The 16,947-nt window shown below is 40.9% G+C and overlaps 1 protein-coding gene across 6 annotated transcripts in view; it reads right to left on the reverse strand.

Annotated features, from left to right (window-relative positions):
• LOC106588415 (POU domain, class 2, transcription factor 2) overlaps window positions 1-16,947 on the reverse strand; it is a 91,883-nt gene that overhangs the window by 9,486 nt on the left and 65,450 nt on the right. For 5 of the 6 annotated variants that reach the window (XM_045709654.1, XM_014177365.2, XM_014177366.2 and 2 more), the window contains exons 2-4: window positions 6,864-6,929; window positions 6,106-6,140; window positions 5,428-5,484 (exon numbers count right to left, since the gene is read on the reverse strand). In XM_045709654.1, the coding sequence (XP_045565610.1) occupies window positions 5,428-5,484; window positions 6,106-6,140; window positions 6,864-6,929 (158 nt within the window). The remainder of the gene's footprint in view (window positions 1-5,427; window positions 5,485-6,105; window positions 6,141-6,863; window positions 6,930-16,947) is intronic. The other variant, XM_014177367.2, reaches the window with a different exon arrangement.

Genomic DNA, 16,947 nt, shown 5'->3' on the forward strand with positions numbered 1-16,947 from the left:
TGGCAGAAAGAGAGAAGCGTTCATCCATGTATACAGCTTTTTTTACACCTTTTGTATGCTGTGCATGTGACAAATAAACTTTGATTTTATTTGATATATTGCATGTTTACCAGAGACGGTAATGTGAAGAACAACATGACATGCACCAAAGTCAAATTAGGATATAACGTTAGGCCAACAAGACAGTGTCTAAGTAATAAAAGTATCCCGTAGAATGTCCTGCTTTTATTTCATCACACTCACAACCCAAGCTATTTTCTGTAATTAGCTCACCATTAACTTTTAAATAATGATCTTGTTGTGAGTTTATTTTCTTATAATAATTAATACAAATGAGCTAGTTAACCTGTTTAGGATAGGGGGCAGTATTTTCACGGCCGGATAAAAAACGTACCCAATTTAATCTGGTTATTACTCCTGCCCAGAAACTAGAATATGCATTTAATTGTTTGATTTGGATAGAAAACACCCTAAAGTTTCTAAAACTGTTTGAATGGTGTCTGTGAGTATAACAGAACTCATATGGCAGGCCAAAACCTGAGAAGATTGCATACAGGAAGTGCCCTCTCTGACCATTTCTTGGCCTTCTATAGCCTCTTTATGGAAAATAGAGGATCTCTGCTGTAACGTGACATTTTCTAAGGCTCCCATAGGCTCTCAGAAGGCGCCAGAACAGGGAATGATGACTCTGCAGTCCCTGGCTGAAAAACAGTAGCGCATTTGGATAGTGGTCGATCTGAGAACAATGAAACGGGTGCGTGCGTGCACATGAAGAGTCCATTTTACACAGTCTTTGAACGAAAACGACGTCTCCCAGTCGGAATATTATCGCTATTTTACGAGAAAAATCGCATAAAAATTGATTTTAAACAGCGTTTGACATGCTTCGAAGTACGGTAATGGAATATTTTGAATTTCTTTTTTCACGATACGCGCCGGCGCGTCACCCTTCGGATAGTGTCTTGAACGCAAGAACAGAACGCCGCTATTTGGATATAACTATGGATTATTTGGAACCAAAACAACATTGGGTGTAAACTAGAAGTCCTGGGAGTGCATTCTGACGAAGAACAGCAAAGGTAATCCAATTTTTCTTATAGTAAATCTGAGTTTGGTGAGTGCCAAACTTGGTGGGTGTCAAAATAGCTACCCATGATGGCCGGGCTATCTACTCAGAATATTGCCAAATGTGCTTTTCACCGAAAAGCTATTTTAAAATCTGACACTGCGATTGCATAAAGGAGTTCTGTATCTATAATTCTTAAAATAATTGTTATGTTTTTTGTGAACGTTTATCGTGAGTAATTTAGTAAATTCACCGGAAGTTTCGGTAGATATGCTAGTTCTGAACGTCACATGCTAATGTAAAAAGCAGTTTTTTGATATAAATATGAACTTGATTGAACAAAACATGCATGTTGTTTTCGTTGTAAAGCCTTTTTGAAATCGGACAATGTGGTTAGATAAAGGAGAGTCTTGTCTTTAAAATGGTGTAAAATAGTCATATGTTTGAAAAATTGAAGTTTTGGGATTTCTGAGGTGTTTGTAATTCGCGCCACGCCCTATCATTGGATATTGGAGCGGTGTTCCGCTAGCAGAACATCTAGATGTAAGAGGTTAAGACGTTGTCAGCTATATGATATGGTCATTATTTGAACTGGCTAGCCAGCTAACTTAACATTAGCTAGCTAGCTAACTAACAAGCTATAAATGAACCAAAACATTGTTTCGAAAGTGGATTTTGGTTTGCTAGATTGACATAAAAATACAAAATTCATTTTTAAACGGATGGATTTAGTGGGGTTAAAATACAATAGTTATGCTAGTTTGGACCACCAGGCTGCTGATGTCATGCAGCCTGTCGTTTTTGTGTTTATACTTTTTCAAAATGACAATGACAAGTTTGACGTCGGACGACAATAGAATGTTCATGATGTCACTGTGACAACTGTCTACAGACATGTCGATAGATGTAGTATAAACCAGCCTTTAGTCTTGAAATATTTGGTTGTTTAGTACACTACCAACCATACTCTCTCAGCATATGGCCTCACTCAGCACATGGCCTCACATGTGAATCCTTAAAGAGATGGGTGGAGCTAAGGCTTAAGAGGGTGTGAATGATGCTGAATGGGTGTAGACAAAGAAGAGCTCGCCAGTAAGTGTACCAAAACATTCTAGGTCCATTTTCTCAAAGGTGGGGTTACAAGTTTATCAACTTCCAAAGCATAATTACTAAGGATGCACCATATATCGGCAAACATATCGGAATCAATATGTCTAGTTTAGTTTAACGCCAATGTTAAAAACCGATGTCAGCACATACCTATATAACGTAGGTACATGACGTAATAACGGCACATAAAATTTTGCCCTACACGTGCAACAGCATTCCTAACCTAGCCCACACAATGTCTGCTGTGTGGATCTAGCAATCAACAAGTCGAGCAGTCATTTGAAAGAGTAAGAAAATTTCAGCGAGACAACTCAAAGGCGAAATCCATTAAAGCCAAGATAATGGAATTCATTGCCCTTGACAATCAACCGTTCTCTGTCGTGGGTGATGTTGGCTTTCGCCGACTGGTCGAGCACCGGTACACACTACCAAGTGCGCTATTTTTCAGATGTTGCCCTACCGGAGTTACACAGTAATAGCGTCACTGCTATTAGCTTCACGACATACATACTATGGAACGCTGTTTAGGTCTTTGCGTGTCAAAAAAAGATACAGTAGCACTGTCAAAGCTGTACAAAACAATGTCTTTACAATACTGCGTTGGTAATAAAGCATCATTTGTTCGACAGTAACTTCTGGGATAGCTAGCTTTAGCTTGGTACCTAGCTAGCACCAATACAACCAGCCTGAAAACAATGACCAGTAGAAATTGCAGTCATTTTCATTATTCTTAGCAATGATTTAGGAATCCTTGTGAGTAAGTATTAGCTAGGTTGCCACTTGTTGTTCACCTATTGAAATGAACTTCAGTTCATGAAAATAAATAGCTAGCCAGCTACTTAACCCTGTTGCCCAAAGCTAAAGTTATAAGCAGCCAGCTAGCTTCATCTGGCTAGTGACGCTCGACTGGACCGGGTTATGTGTTGTGAAGCTAGCCACAATAAGGATTAGGCACAATAGTGGAATTTGCGGTTTGCCTTCAAAATAAACGTATGCCATTGACAGTGATGCAAATTAATACAAATAGTAGAATTATGCCATACTTTTATTTTGAAGGCTAACCGCAAAGTCCACTATTGTGGCTTATCCACCATTAATCAAATAAGAACTGTCTTATAAATTTGGGATATTTTAGATGATGACACCTAGCTATATAGTGTTATTTGACGTGAATCTTTTTTGACACGCAAAGACCCAAACGGCGTTCCATAGAAATCCTGGTTGAGAATGAAACGACTGAACAAATGAACAATGAAACAGCACAGCAAGTAAGTGAAATAAATAAGTTTTGATTATGTTTGACTGGTAATGGGGACATACGTAAATGCCAACAAAATAACTTTTTGGTCAGTGTGATGTGTGTGTGTGTGAACCTTTATTTAACTAGGCAAGTCAGTTAAGAACAAATTCTATTTACAATGACGGCCCGGACGATGCTGGGCCAATTGTGCGCCGCCCTATGGGACTCCCAATCACGGCCGGATGTGATACAGCCTGGATTAGAACCAGGGACTGTAGTGACGCCTCTTGCACTGAGATCCAGTGCCTTAGACCGCTGCATCCATGTGGTGTGTTAAATATTTAACTGTACTAGCATACTTAAAAAGCTGCACATTTTTTTATATCGGTTATCGGTATCGGTTATTTTTGGCAAGGAAAATATTGGATATCGGTATCGGCCAAAAATGTCATATTGGTGCATCACTAATAATTACTTTCCTATTGTTCCTCAACTGTAGTGTACCATTGTCTAGCTCTGAGTCTCTACTTTTATCCAATGTAAAATACACAATTTCAGATTTTGCTACATAAGACCGAATCAAGCCAGTCGGTCACATAAACAGTGCCTTCGGAAAGTATTAAGACCCCTTGACTTTTTCCACATTTTGTTAGGTTACAGCCTTATTCTAAAATTGATTTTTTTCTCTCGCAAAAACATTTATATTTAATTTTTTGGCTGATTTCTTAAAAATAAAAAACAGAAATATCACATTTACATTAGTATTCAAACCCTTTACTCAGTACTTTGTTGAAGCACCTTTGGCAGCGATTACAGCCTTGAGCCTTCTTGGGTATGACACTACAAGCTTGGCACACCTGTATTTGGGGAGTTTCTCCAATTCTTCTCTGCAGATCCTCTCAAGTGCTGTCACGTTGGATGGGGAGCGTTGCTGCACAGCTAATTTCAGGTCTCTCCAGAGATGTTCGATTGGGTTCAAGTCCGGGCTCTGGCTGGGCCACTCAAGGACATTGAGACTTGTCCTGAAGCCACCCCTGCGTTGTCTTAGCTGTGTGCTTAGGGACATTGTCCTGTTGGAAGGTGAACCTTCGCCCCAGTCTGAGATCCTGAGCGCTCTGGTGCAGGTTTTCATCAAGGATCTCTCTGTACTTCGCTCAGGTCATCCTTCCCTCAATCCTGACTAGTCTCCCAGTCCCTGCTGCTGAAAAACATCCCCACAGCATGATGCTGTCACCACCATGCTTCAGCGTAGGGATGGTGCCAGGTTTCCTCTAGACGTGACGCTTGGCATTCAGGCCAAAGAGTTCATTCTTGGTTTCATCAGACCAGAGAATCATGGTCTGAGAGTCTTTAGGTGCCTTTTGGTAAACTCCAAGGGGGCTGAAATGTGCCTTTTACTGAGGGGTGGCAGGTATCCTAGTGGTTAGAGCATTGGGCCAGTAACCAAAAGGTTTCTGGATCGAATCCCCAAGCTGACAAGGTAAAAATCTGTTGTTCTGCCCCTGAACAAGGCAGTTAACCCACTGTCATTATAAATAAGAATTTGTTCTTAACTGACTTGCCTAGTTAAATAAAGGTTAAAAAAAAGGCCTGATTGGTGGAGTGCTGCAGAGATGGTTGTTGTTCTGGAAGGTTCTCCTAATGTTGCATTTATAGTTTTGTTCAGTATTTATGAATTTGATCAGCATTTTAGCCCTAATGGGGGCCACAACATACAGTACAAAATATATTACCATGCATAAAATTTTGAGCTCTGTTGTCTAAATAATCTTAGAATATTCCAAGTTGGCTGAGGATTTCTGACCTGAGGAAGGTCCTATCCATCCATCTGCCCATCACCCTCTTTTTTTCCTCGATCTCCCTCAATTTCTATACATCCATGTCCATAGTCTGTCTTTCTGAAGAGAAAGGAAAAGCTAATTCCCCTCTTCTGCAGCATGTCTTTATAAAGTGGGCTGTGCAAACACACACACACTGTCTCTCTCGCATGTGAGTGCACTAATTCACTCACCTTGATGCTGCTCAAGGTAGGAGAAAGACTGAAGGGACTCGTTTTCATTGGCTGAACCTGTGATGAGACGAATGGCAACAATAAAATCCATTCAGACACAGATCTTTAAATCTATTCAACTGCGAAGCTATAAACACAGGTGCCATTCCAGATTGACAGAATACCTTAATAAAACTCATCAATTGAATCCACGTGTTTCCTAATCATTTTCATTTTTAAATTAATTCAAACCTATCCAAAAAAATACAGCAGTAGGACCTCAGGACAATTTTGTGAATTGAGGTGGTTCTGAGCACTGAAATGTCTATAACACTTTGAAATTCACCTAAAAACAGCATCAAACCTTTATACAAAATGATGATTGCGTATGTTTTAAAAAATAATTTTGCCAGATACTGTAAATATCTGATATGTTTTTACCAGATCTAAGCAACATTTCTGTTTGTCTGTAGCCTAAGATGGGTTTTTTTTTGCATTCATGTCCCGGTTTAATATTGCCCGTTGGGTTGACCGGTTAGTCCTTAACTTTGAGGTTTGGATCTTTGAGGTTCTACTATATGCACAGACAATCTTATTACAACCTTAGAGCAAACGACAGCAATACATAAAAAACACAAATAACAATAGATCAACAACAACAAACATAGTTTTACAATTACTTAAATTGAAATGACAGACCTGATCATTGGCATCAGGACTGTTCCTCTCGGAGTCTGTAAGATAAAAAAAGAGGGTGAGAAAGACAAAGACGGGTGAGAAAGAGAGAGGAGAAACGTATAAAGTGGAATTCTAATAACCCCGTCATGATCTACTTTAAATACCTCAGGCTGTAGCGAAACCTTAAACAGGTTACTTCAAATGTCAAATACTCACATTCCGCAGCCCAAGCTGTCAGCTAAATCTAGTTAAACACATAGGTGTGTGACAACATGACTCTGAGCAGTGACTTATATGGCGGTATAGTGTCACGTGCATAAGTCATACAAACAGGCTGACTAAAACATTCTCACTTTCTGTTCGGAAAATGTGAGCGACGTGACCAAAGGAGAAGATTTGAGGTCTCTTATTGTGGATGTGTTGTGTCATAGAGCGGCAGGTAGCCTAGCAGTTAAGAGCGTTGGGCCAGTATCTGAAAGGTCACTCGTTTGAATCCCTAACTAGGTGAAACATCTGTCAATGTGCCCTTGAACAAGGCACTTAACCCTAATTTCTGCTGTAAGTCGCTCTGGATAAGAGCGCCTGCTAAATGACTAAAATGTAAATACATCCAAAAACAACACACCAGATTAGCCCACTCTCCCCAATCAATACGACAACATAAACAGATGTAGACACACACACAACATCCTTTCATTCAAACATGAAATTGGCCTAATGATGGCACATGATGATAACTGATATCAAAGCAGCACATAATGCAGTCTCAAAATGGTTACCTGTGCTCTCCCCTGGAAAGTCTGCCCCAGGCTTCTCATCCTCTGCTGGTTTTGACATCCTGATATCTGCAGGGGAGAGAAGGAAGAAGGTTAAATATAACATGTTTCCAACTGACAAACATCCCCAGCACGCCCGGCGTATATGGAGGGATGTGGATGAGAGATTCACAGGGAGAAAAGCTCCCTCACCCTTTCTTCCCCTGCCCTCCATCTCCAATCCTCCTTGGCTCGCACAGTGGCTTCCCGGCTTATGAGTGTCACAGGGACATGTTCAATGTTATGCCGTAACGCATGCTATGCACACAAGGCTTGAGAGAGAGGCCACACACTATATTTCCATCAGGCTGGCTTAATGAACACAAGTGAAATGTTTATGAAACCTGGCGGCACAGATCACGAAACCTGGTGGCACAGATCATGTCTTTTCAAATCTCCCCACCATAAATCCAACTAATGTATTTGTAATAAAGTCAGCTTTGGTAAAGGAATGTGATTTTCTGGAAGTGGAATTGCAGCATGAATAACACAGTCATTGTTTTTACAGAATCGTAAAAAATAAACAATTTCACTTCAAACATAAATGTGAAAGTGGTATTCAAGATTTCCAAATACATTACATACTGTATAAATACATGCACAATACAAATGATAATAATACATATTTCACATAATTGGAGATAAGAGGAAAACTGTAACTCATTTCATATAGGCTAAGTCTATATTTTTGGGATACCTCGAGAATTTAATTGCATAACGTTAGGCCTAGACAAATGATTACAACCGGTAATTTTTCTACAATAGATTAGAAGTTCAAATGTAAGTGAATTTATTTATGCACACACGTTTTTGACAGAAATGTATTATGCTCCAAATATAGCCGTTTTTTTTTTTTAATCAAAACTATTTTCATAATCTGTCTTGAATACTAATTTTTTAAAAAAGGTTAATTTTGACCTACAATGAATGACACAAATAATGATGTATGATGGAGCGCATGCCATTTAACAAGCTAATAGGCTACGCTATTTACATGCACGTCTTATACGATTTTGTAATAGTCTACAGTTGTTTTAATTGCAGTATATTAGCTGCAATAATTATATTTCAAATAATAATACATTTTAGGCCTTATGAACCCGAAATGAACGTCGTGTCATGAAAAACAACTCCGACATCTTCCATTCGATGTGTTTACCTCTAATCTAAATATTCACATTTGAATAGATACACGTTTAGCCTAGCTGTTACGAAAGCCTAAACACTTCACATTTTCAAACAGTGATATAATTCAAGAGTTACCTGGGTTATCAACATTCATGAGAAAATAGAAATATCTATCGAAAGCGTTGGTTTTGACGGTGTCCTTCCTACTATCGAGCTATGGTTGCATATTTGCGCGTGACAAATTGTGCATACCTGCAGATTTCCTCACGAGCAATGATTATTTTCGCGCCATTTATTGGGCCAATCAATTTGCCTAAATATTTTGCGAAAGAATAAAGTGTACGCACGGTTTTATCACATTAGTGACCAACAAAGCCTACTTGAAGACGAGATCAAATAGACTGTCTACAGTAATACGCCTCTATGCATATCAGCGAAACTTTGAGTATCTTCCACCCACCCTTTCAGCCTCTTTAGGTCTACCATTTCTATGAGCTATTCTCGGATGCCTAAATTCTTCCACCCTCAATACTGAACATCATGGTGAGTCACTGGTTTAAATTTGTTACAATTCGAATGGCTCTAATTATAGACTAATAGGCCCATAATTATATGCAGCAAAAGTTGAGCCTGCTGCTCTGAGGGAAAACAACCAAACTGCAAAGAATTCCACATTTTCCAATAGCCTAGCCTAAAACTGACCTCTCTGAGTTCCTCTCCATTGTTTACGTGAAAGACACGCAATTTATTGCAGTTGAGCAAATTGAGCCTGCTCTGAGATTGTTTTACTGAAAACCAAAATCAATAAAAGTCAGTTGGCCTACTTATCTTTGTTATTCCTCCCCTATGTGTAGGGGAAAGGCAGGCAATAGGCCTACTGTATATGACTGCGTGTTAACAGCTCATTTACATTTTCGGGAAAGTGATCAGAATATTCGGGCAACCAAAACATAGTCCTAACTTGTGATTCATTTTTATGGAATAGCCTACTACTTTACATACTTGACTTTCCATCACTAGTCTTCGTATTGCATTGCCTCCATCCCCAGAAAGAGAGGGGGTGTTATAGAATAACACAAATACATGCAAATACACACCGCCAAATACACACCGCCTAACAATGGTTATACACTAGAAGTAGCGGTAAAATGTTACCCTGGTAGCCTGTACATGAGCTTATACTTTACGCGCGCAAGCGCGCACACACATATATATACACACACACACACACACACACACACACACATACACACGTTGGTCTTCTTCAGGAGAGATGACCTGACATTTCATTACAACTATCACGGGAAGAGTTCGTTTTGATGTACACTAATTAGCAACATTTGAATAGATAAACGTTTACCCTAGCTGTTATAAAAACATACACACTTCACATTTTCAAACATTGACATAATTCAAGAGTTACCTGGGTTATCGACATTCATTAGAAACTACAAATATCTATCGAAAGCTTTGGTATGGTAGTGTTCTTCCTACTATCGAGCTATGGTTGCATATTTGCGCGTGACTAATTGTGCATACCTGCAGATTTCCTCAAGAGCAATGATTCATTTCGAGCCAATTATTGGACCAATCAATTTGCCTAAATATTTTGCGAAAGAATAAAGTGTACGCACGGTTTTATTACATGAGTGACCAACAAAGCCTACTTGAAGACGAGATCAAATAGACTGTCTACAGTAATACGCCTCTATGCATATCAGCGAAACTCTGAGCATCTTCCACCCACCCTTTCAGCCTCTATAGGTCTACCATTTCAGTTAGCTATTTTTGGATGCCTAAATTATTCCACCTTCAACACTGACATCATGGCGAGTCACTGGTTTAAATTTGCTACAATTCGAATGGCTCTAATTATAGACTAATAGGCCCATAATTATATGCAGCAAAAGTTGAGCCTGCTGCTCTGAGGGAAAACAACCAAACTGCAAAGAATTCTAATAGCCTAGCCTAAAACTGACCTCTCTGGTCCCTCCCCATTGTTAACGTGAAAGACACGCAATTTATGGCAATTATGGCAGGTGGGCAAATTGAGCCTGCTCTGAGATTGTTTTACTGACAACCAAAATCAATAAAAGTCAGTAGGCCTACTTATCTTTGTTATTCCTCCCCTATGTGTAGGGGAAAGGCAGGCAATAGGCCTACTGTATATGACTGCGTGTTAACAGCTCATTTACATTTTCGGGAAAGTGATCATAATCTTCGGGCAACCAAAACATAGTCCTAACTTGTGTCTTTCTGACCTTAATGCCAATCCCTGCCTCTGTCCTGTGATTCATTTTTATGGAATAGCCTACTACTTTACATACTTGACTTTCCATCACTAGTCTTCGTATTGCATTGCCTCCATCCCCAGAAAGAGAGGGGCTGTTATAGAATAACACAAAGACATGCAAATACACACCGCCAAATACACACCGCCTAACAATGGTTATACACTAGAAGTAGCGGTAAAATGTTACCCTGGTAGCCTGTACATGAGCTTATATTTTACGCGCGCAAGCGCGCACACACACGTTGGTCCTTCTCGGGAGAGATGACCTGACATTTCATTATGACCGGCAGAGCTCGTTTTGATGTTCATTAATTAGCAGTGCTTGTTACTGACGGCAACGCTAATTACTACCCCAAAGCCTCCACCCCATGAGAGACCATTAACCAGCGCAAGACGAAGAGCGGAGTACTTACCTGCGAATCAGACATTATGTTCACCATAGCCACCATCTTACAGCAAGAAAGTCATTCTTCTGTACTGACCTTGCTGCTTTTTTCTCTCTTTTTTGCCTTTCCTCTCTTTTTATTATCTTTCTTTCCACATTCACGCTTTCACGCAAGGCCTAAGATGTAGTAGATATGAAAATAGCTACAGCTGAGCCTGAATAGTACAATTAGATAAATAATACATCGTAAATGTTAACATTAGGCCTCTTATGGTTCAGGGTTGAGCTCTGTTCTACATGCTAATATGTGAGTTTAAAGAGATGGTGATGATGAACACTACCTTATCACCTCACTCTTAATCCTTCCTCCTCCCACTTCGACTCTTTCACCGTCCCCCTCTACACCCCCATCCTCCTCCCGCCACATCCTGTAACATATGTAGTGCATGAGCGAAGGAAAGAACACTAGAAAGAGAGGGGGATATTGGTAAAAAATAAGAGTGGGAGGAGTGGAGTGTGTGTGTGTGTGGGGGGGGGCATCGGGGCAATTTTATGACAGTTTTTTTCAATCTCTTTGGCACATTTCTCTGATATAAGTGGTATATTTTCAAAATCCTAATTACAAAACACTGAACTGATAACACTTGTAATACCCACATCTTATGTTCAGAATCATTGATCCTGCATTCATTTGGGTTTAAGACATCTTTCAGCCTGAGTCATTCATGCATAATACAAGATTTTTTCCGTGAAATACCAATAGCTCATAGGCTCACCATTTAGTAATTTTAAATAACATTTAATCCAACAGCAAAAAATACAAGATACAACTCTCCTTTTTGAAGTGCTGAATGTAAAGAATCTTAGATGGTTAACATAATTTACATACAGTATTTGACTATAACTTCACATGCACGATTTCCTTATAATTTGTATCCAACGGCAGGTTGTGAGCATGCTGAGAAATATGCCAGTCTTACAGTTTCCTTATACAGTCCTTATGTAGGACAAAACATTTATATTTTCATTTTTTGCTGATTTATTAAAAATACAAAACAGAAATATCACATTTACATTAGTATTTACATTAGTTACTCAGTACTTTGTTGAAGCACCTTTGGCAGCGATTACAGCCTTGAGTCTTCTTGGGTATGACACTACAAGCTTGGCACACCTGTATTTGGGCAGTTTCTCCCATTCTTCTCTGCAGATCCTCTCAAGTGCTGTCACGTTGGATGGGGAGCGTTGCTGCACAGCTAATTTCAGGTCTCTCCAGAGATGTTAGATCGGGTTCAAGTCTGGGCTCTGGCTGGGCCACTCAAAGACATTCAGAGACTTGTCCCGAAGCCACTCCTGCGTTGTCTTGGCTGTGTGCTTAGGGTCATTGTCCTGTTGGAAGGTGAACCTTCGCCCCCAGTCTGAGGTCCTGAGCACTCTGGTGCAGGTTTTCATCAAGGATCTCTCTGTACTTTGCTCTGTTCATCTTTCCCTCAATCCTGACTAGTCTCCCAGTCCCTGCCACTGAAAAACATCCCCACAGCATGATGCTGTCACCACCATGCTTCAGCATAGAGATTGTGCCAGGTTTCCTCCAGACGTGACGTTTGGCATTCAGGCCAAAGAGTTCTTCTTTCTCATGGTCTGAGAGTTTTTAGGTGCAAACTCTAAGCGGGCTGTCATGTCCCTTTTACTGAGGAGTGGCTTCTGTCTGGCCACTCTACCATAAACACCTGATTGGTGGAGTGCTGCAGAGATGGTTGTCCTTCTGGAAGGTTATTCTGTCTCCATAGAGGAACTCTGCAGCTCTGTCAGAGTGACCATCGGGTTCTTGGTCACCTCCCTGACCAAGGCCCTTCTCCCCCGATTGCTCAGTTTGGCCGGGCGGCCAGCTCTAGTAAGAGTCTTGGTGGTTCCAAACTTCTTCCATTTAAGAATGATAGATGCCACTGTGTTCTTGGGGACCTTCAATGCTGCAGACATTTTTTGGCACCCTTCACCAGATCTGTGCCTCGACACAATCCTGTCTCAGAGCTCTACGGACAATTCCTTTGACCTCATGACTTGGTTTTTTCTCTGACATGCACTGTCAACTGTGGGACGTAATATAGACAGGTGGGTGCCTTTCAAAGTCATGTCCAATCAATTGAATTTACCACAGGTGGACTCCAATAAAGTTGTAGAAACATCTCAAGGATGATCAATGGAAACAGGATACACCTGAGCTCAATTTAGAGTCTTATAGCAAAGGGTCATTATACTTATGTAAATAATGTATTTCTGTTTTTTATTTTTAATACATTTGCACATTTTTCTAAAAACCTGTTTTCGCTTTGTCGCTATTGGGTATTGTGTGTAGATTGATGAGGGAAAATGTGTATTTAATCCATTTTAGAATAAGGCTGTAACGTATCAAAATGTGGAAAAAGTCAAGGGGTCTGAATACTTTCCAAATGCACTGTATATATGATTTGGTTTTACCTTCCAACACAAATTGATGTCAAGTTGATACAGTGTTCAGCAGTTATCAGCAGTTCTGGTCTCCGAATGAAGGCGTGGATTCATATCCCATTTCTGACACATGTTTCTGGCTACTGCGTGGCGCAGCGCTCTAAGGCACCTCATCTCAGTGCTAGAGGTGTCACTACAGACCCTGGTTCGATTCCAGGCTGTATCACAACCAGCCGTGATTGGGAGTCCCACAGGGCGGCGCACAATTGGCCCAGCATCATCCGGCTTAGGGTTTGGCCCGGGGTAGGCCGTCATTGTAAATAAGAATTTGTTCTTAACGGACTTGCCTGGTTAAATAAAATAACAAAATGATCGTATTACATACACTACCGGTCAAAAGTTTTAGAACACCTACTCATTCAAGGGTTTTTCTTTATTTTTACTATTTTCTACATTGTAGAATAATAGTGAAGACATCACAACTATGAAATAACACATATGGAATCATGTAGTAACCAAAAAAGTGTTAAACAAATCAAAATATATTTTATATTTGAGATTCTTCAAATAGCCACCCTTTGCCTTGATGACAGCTTTGCACACTCTTGGCATTCTCTCAACCAGCTTCATGAGATAGTCACATGGAATGCATTTCAATTAACAGGTGTGCATTCTTAAAAGTTAATTTGTGGAATTTCTTTCCTTCTTAATGCGTTTGAGCCAATCAGTTGTGTTGTGACAAGTTAGGGGGGTATACAGAAGATAGCCCTATTTGGTAAAATACCAAGTCCATATTATGGCAAGAACAGCAAATAAGCAAGGAGAAACGACAGTCCATCATTATTTTAAGACATGAAGGTCAGTCAGTACGGAAAAGTTCAAGAACTTTGAAAGTTTCTTCAAGTGCATTCGCAAAAACCATCAAGCACTATGATGAAACTGGAGGACCGCCACAGGAATGGAAGACCCAAAGTTACCTCTGCTGCAGAGGATAAGTTCATTAAAGTTTCCAGCCTCAGAAATTGCAGCCCAAATAAATGCTTCACAGAGTTCAAGTAACAGACACATTTCAACATCAACTGTTCAGAGGAGACTGTGTGAATCAGGCCTTCATGGTCAAATTTCTGCAAAGAAACCACTACTAAAGGACACCAATAAGAAAAAGAGACTTGCTTGGGCCAAGAAACACGCGCAATGAACATTAGACCGTTGGAAATCTGTCCTTTGGTCTGGAGTCCAAATTGGAGATTTTTGGTTCCAACCGTCGTGTCTTTGTGAGACTCGGTGTGGGTGAACAGATGTTCCCCGCATGTGTTTTTCCCCCGGAAAGCATGGAGGAAGAGACACTGTCTGAATTCAAGGCACACTTAACCAGCATGGCTACCACAGCATTCTGCAGAGATACGCCATCCCATCTGGTTTGGTCTTAGTGGGACTATCATTTGTTTTTCAACAGGACAATGACCCAACACACCTCCAGGCTCTGTAAGGGCTATTTTACCAAGAAGGAGAGTGATGGAATGCTGCATCAGATGACCTGGCCTCCACAATCCCCCGACCTCAATCAAATTGAAATGGTTTGGGATGAGTCAGACCACAGAGTGAAGGAAAAGCAGCCAACAAGTGCTCAGCATATGTGGGAACTCCTTCAAGACTGTTGGAAAAACATTGCAGGTGAAGCTAGTTGAGATAATGCCAAGAGTGCAAAGCTGTCATCAAGGCAAAGGGTGGCTATTTGAAGAATCTCAAATATAAAATATATTTTGATTTGTTTAACACTTGTGTTATGTGTTATTTCATAGTCTTGATGTCTTCACTATTATTCTACAATGTTGAAAATAGTACAAAATAAAGAAAAAGCCTTGAATGAGTAGGTGTTCTAAAACTTTTGACCGGTAGTGGACGTTAACTAGCACTACATACTTTTGGTTCAGTAGTTATCAGTTTTGAGCAGTATGATTAAGTGATAATTAATTGTATTGTAAACAAATTACCAGAAAATCAAAAGTAAAGTGAATATTGCATTTTGAAAAGCAGATACTTTTATTGAATATGTATACAAATTGAAAGAGTGATTTGGTGCAGTGAACACGTTTGTGAATTTGTTTCTTGTACTCAGTCAATTGAAAATGTGCTTCGAGTTTTCAAACATGAGACATTTTGATGATCTGTTTAGATTTTTGTGCTTAGAGTTGTGAAAATGTAGCACATACTTGTACAAATTGAAAGAAAGTAATAGAAAAAAAGGGTATTAGGGTCAGTATCAAGTTCAATGTCTGAGAAGGAGGGGGAGGAAGAAAGGAAAGGTGGTTTCAGAACGTACAGAGTGGGAGAAAGAAAGTGGCAGGCTGGGCAGAAGAAGAGAAAACAGCAAGCCCAAAGACGAAAAGGAAAGAACGAGTGAACGACTGAAAGTGTCGCAGTTGGAAAGTGCTTGGGGTGGCTGATGGAAACTACTGGTCATACGAGGAGAAATATCCTTCCGCTCGCCTTCACTCACCCCATGCCTCGCTCTTCTTTTCCAATTTCGTATTCTCACTTCTTCACAGTCGCCTATGTAGGCAGATACAGTACTTTCTTATCATTACATACTGTGTGTAATAAAAATTTCGACCAGAAATTCCGTTTCGTTTGAGAATCTGTTGGATCAGTTTATAAGGTATTGAGGAAATTGCAGTAGCTAAATACCACCACATGGTGGCAGTACTAACCTGCTGATTCTGAGGGAGGTCACCGACTGCTGTAGGACACATCATATCACACTGTATTTTCTCATAACAGCAGCACATACACTCTCACAATTCAACTACCTTAGATTACGTTTGATTACATAGACAGTATTGCCTGCTTCTGGCATGGTAAGAGCTCGGACAGTCTGTAACTTTGAAAATCACAAAACCACCAAAACACTGCTCACTGCTCAAAGTGTATGCTGTCAAGTATATGGTTCAAGTCCATTGCATCTCCACAACATTTATTTAAAAAGAAGAGCTGGAAATACTGGAAGATGAAAGATGTAAAACTGCTTTCACACACACACATTCACACAATCACCTCATCCACACAATACATGAAAATAGTCATGTAAAAAGTGTTTTTAACAGTCATACTCCCCCACTTCCCCCATCATCACCCCTCTGACCAGGGGTCCAATTTCCCCCTAGCCCATCCCTACCCCCCAGCCCATCCCTATATACCTCGGCCAGCAAGCTGCGAGGGCCCCCAGTCTATCAGTGCTAATGGGAGTGGGGGGCCTCTCGGCAGATGATGTATCTGTCTTTGGGCGGCGAGGGACGCTGACCGGGGCCGAGGCGGGGGATGGGAGCGATGCTCAGGGTCACTGACAGGGAATTAGGAGGAGAGGGGGAGCGGATAGGAGGGAGGGTGAGTAAAGGGGTCTTGCTCCCCCTGGTTCACGCCTGTCTGGGGACCGTGACAGATGAAGTGTGTGTTGTATGTGGAGGGGGGCAGTGTGAGGGGGTTCAGGGGGCGACAGGGGGGCCTTTTTGGGGAGAGCGGAGGGTCCAGGCAGGCGTGTGGATGTCAAGAGGTCAGCCACATGGCCCCGACCAACAGCAAACACCCTATTCACCCCGTGCCTCCTGCCTCGCTTGGCCCTGGCCCCAACCCCCCCATATCTCGCTCTCTAGCACACACACACACACACACACACACACACACACACACACACACACACACACACACACACACACACACACACACACACACACACACACAGAGGAGTCATCTGGTGACCCTCTGTGGGGACCCTGTGGTCTATGGGGCTCACTTGT

Source organism: Salmo salar, chromosome ssa27 (assembly GCF_905237065.1).
Source record: "Salmo salar chromosome ssa27, Ssal_v3.1, whole genome shotgun sequence".
Taxonomy (NCBI): Eukaryota; Metazoa; Chordata; class Actinopteri; order Salmoniformes; family Salmonidae; genus Salmo; species Salmo salar.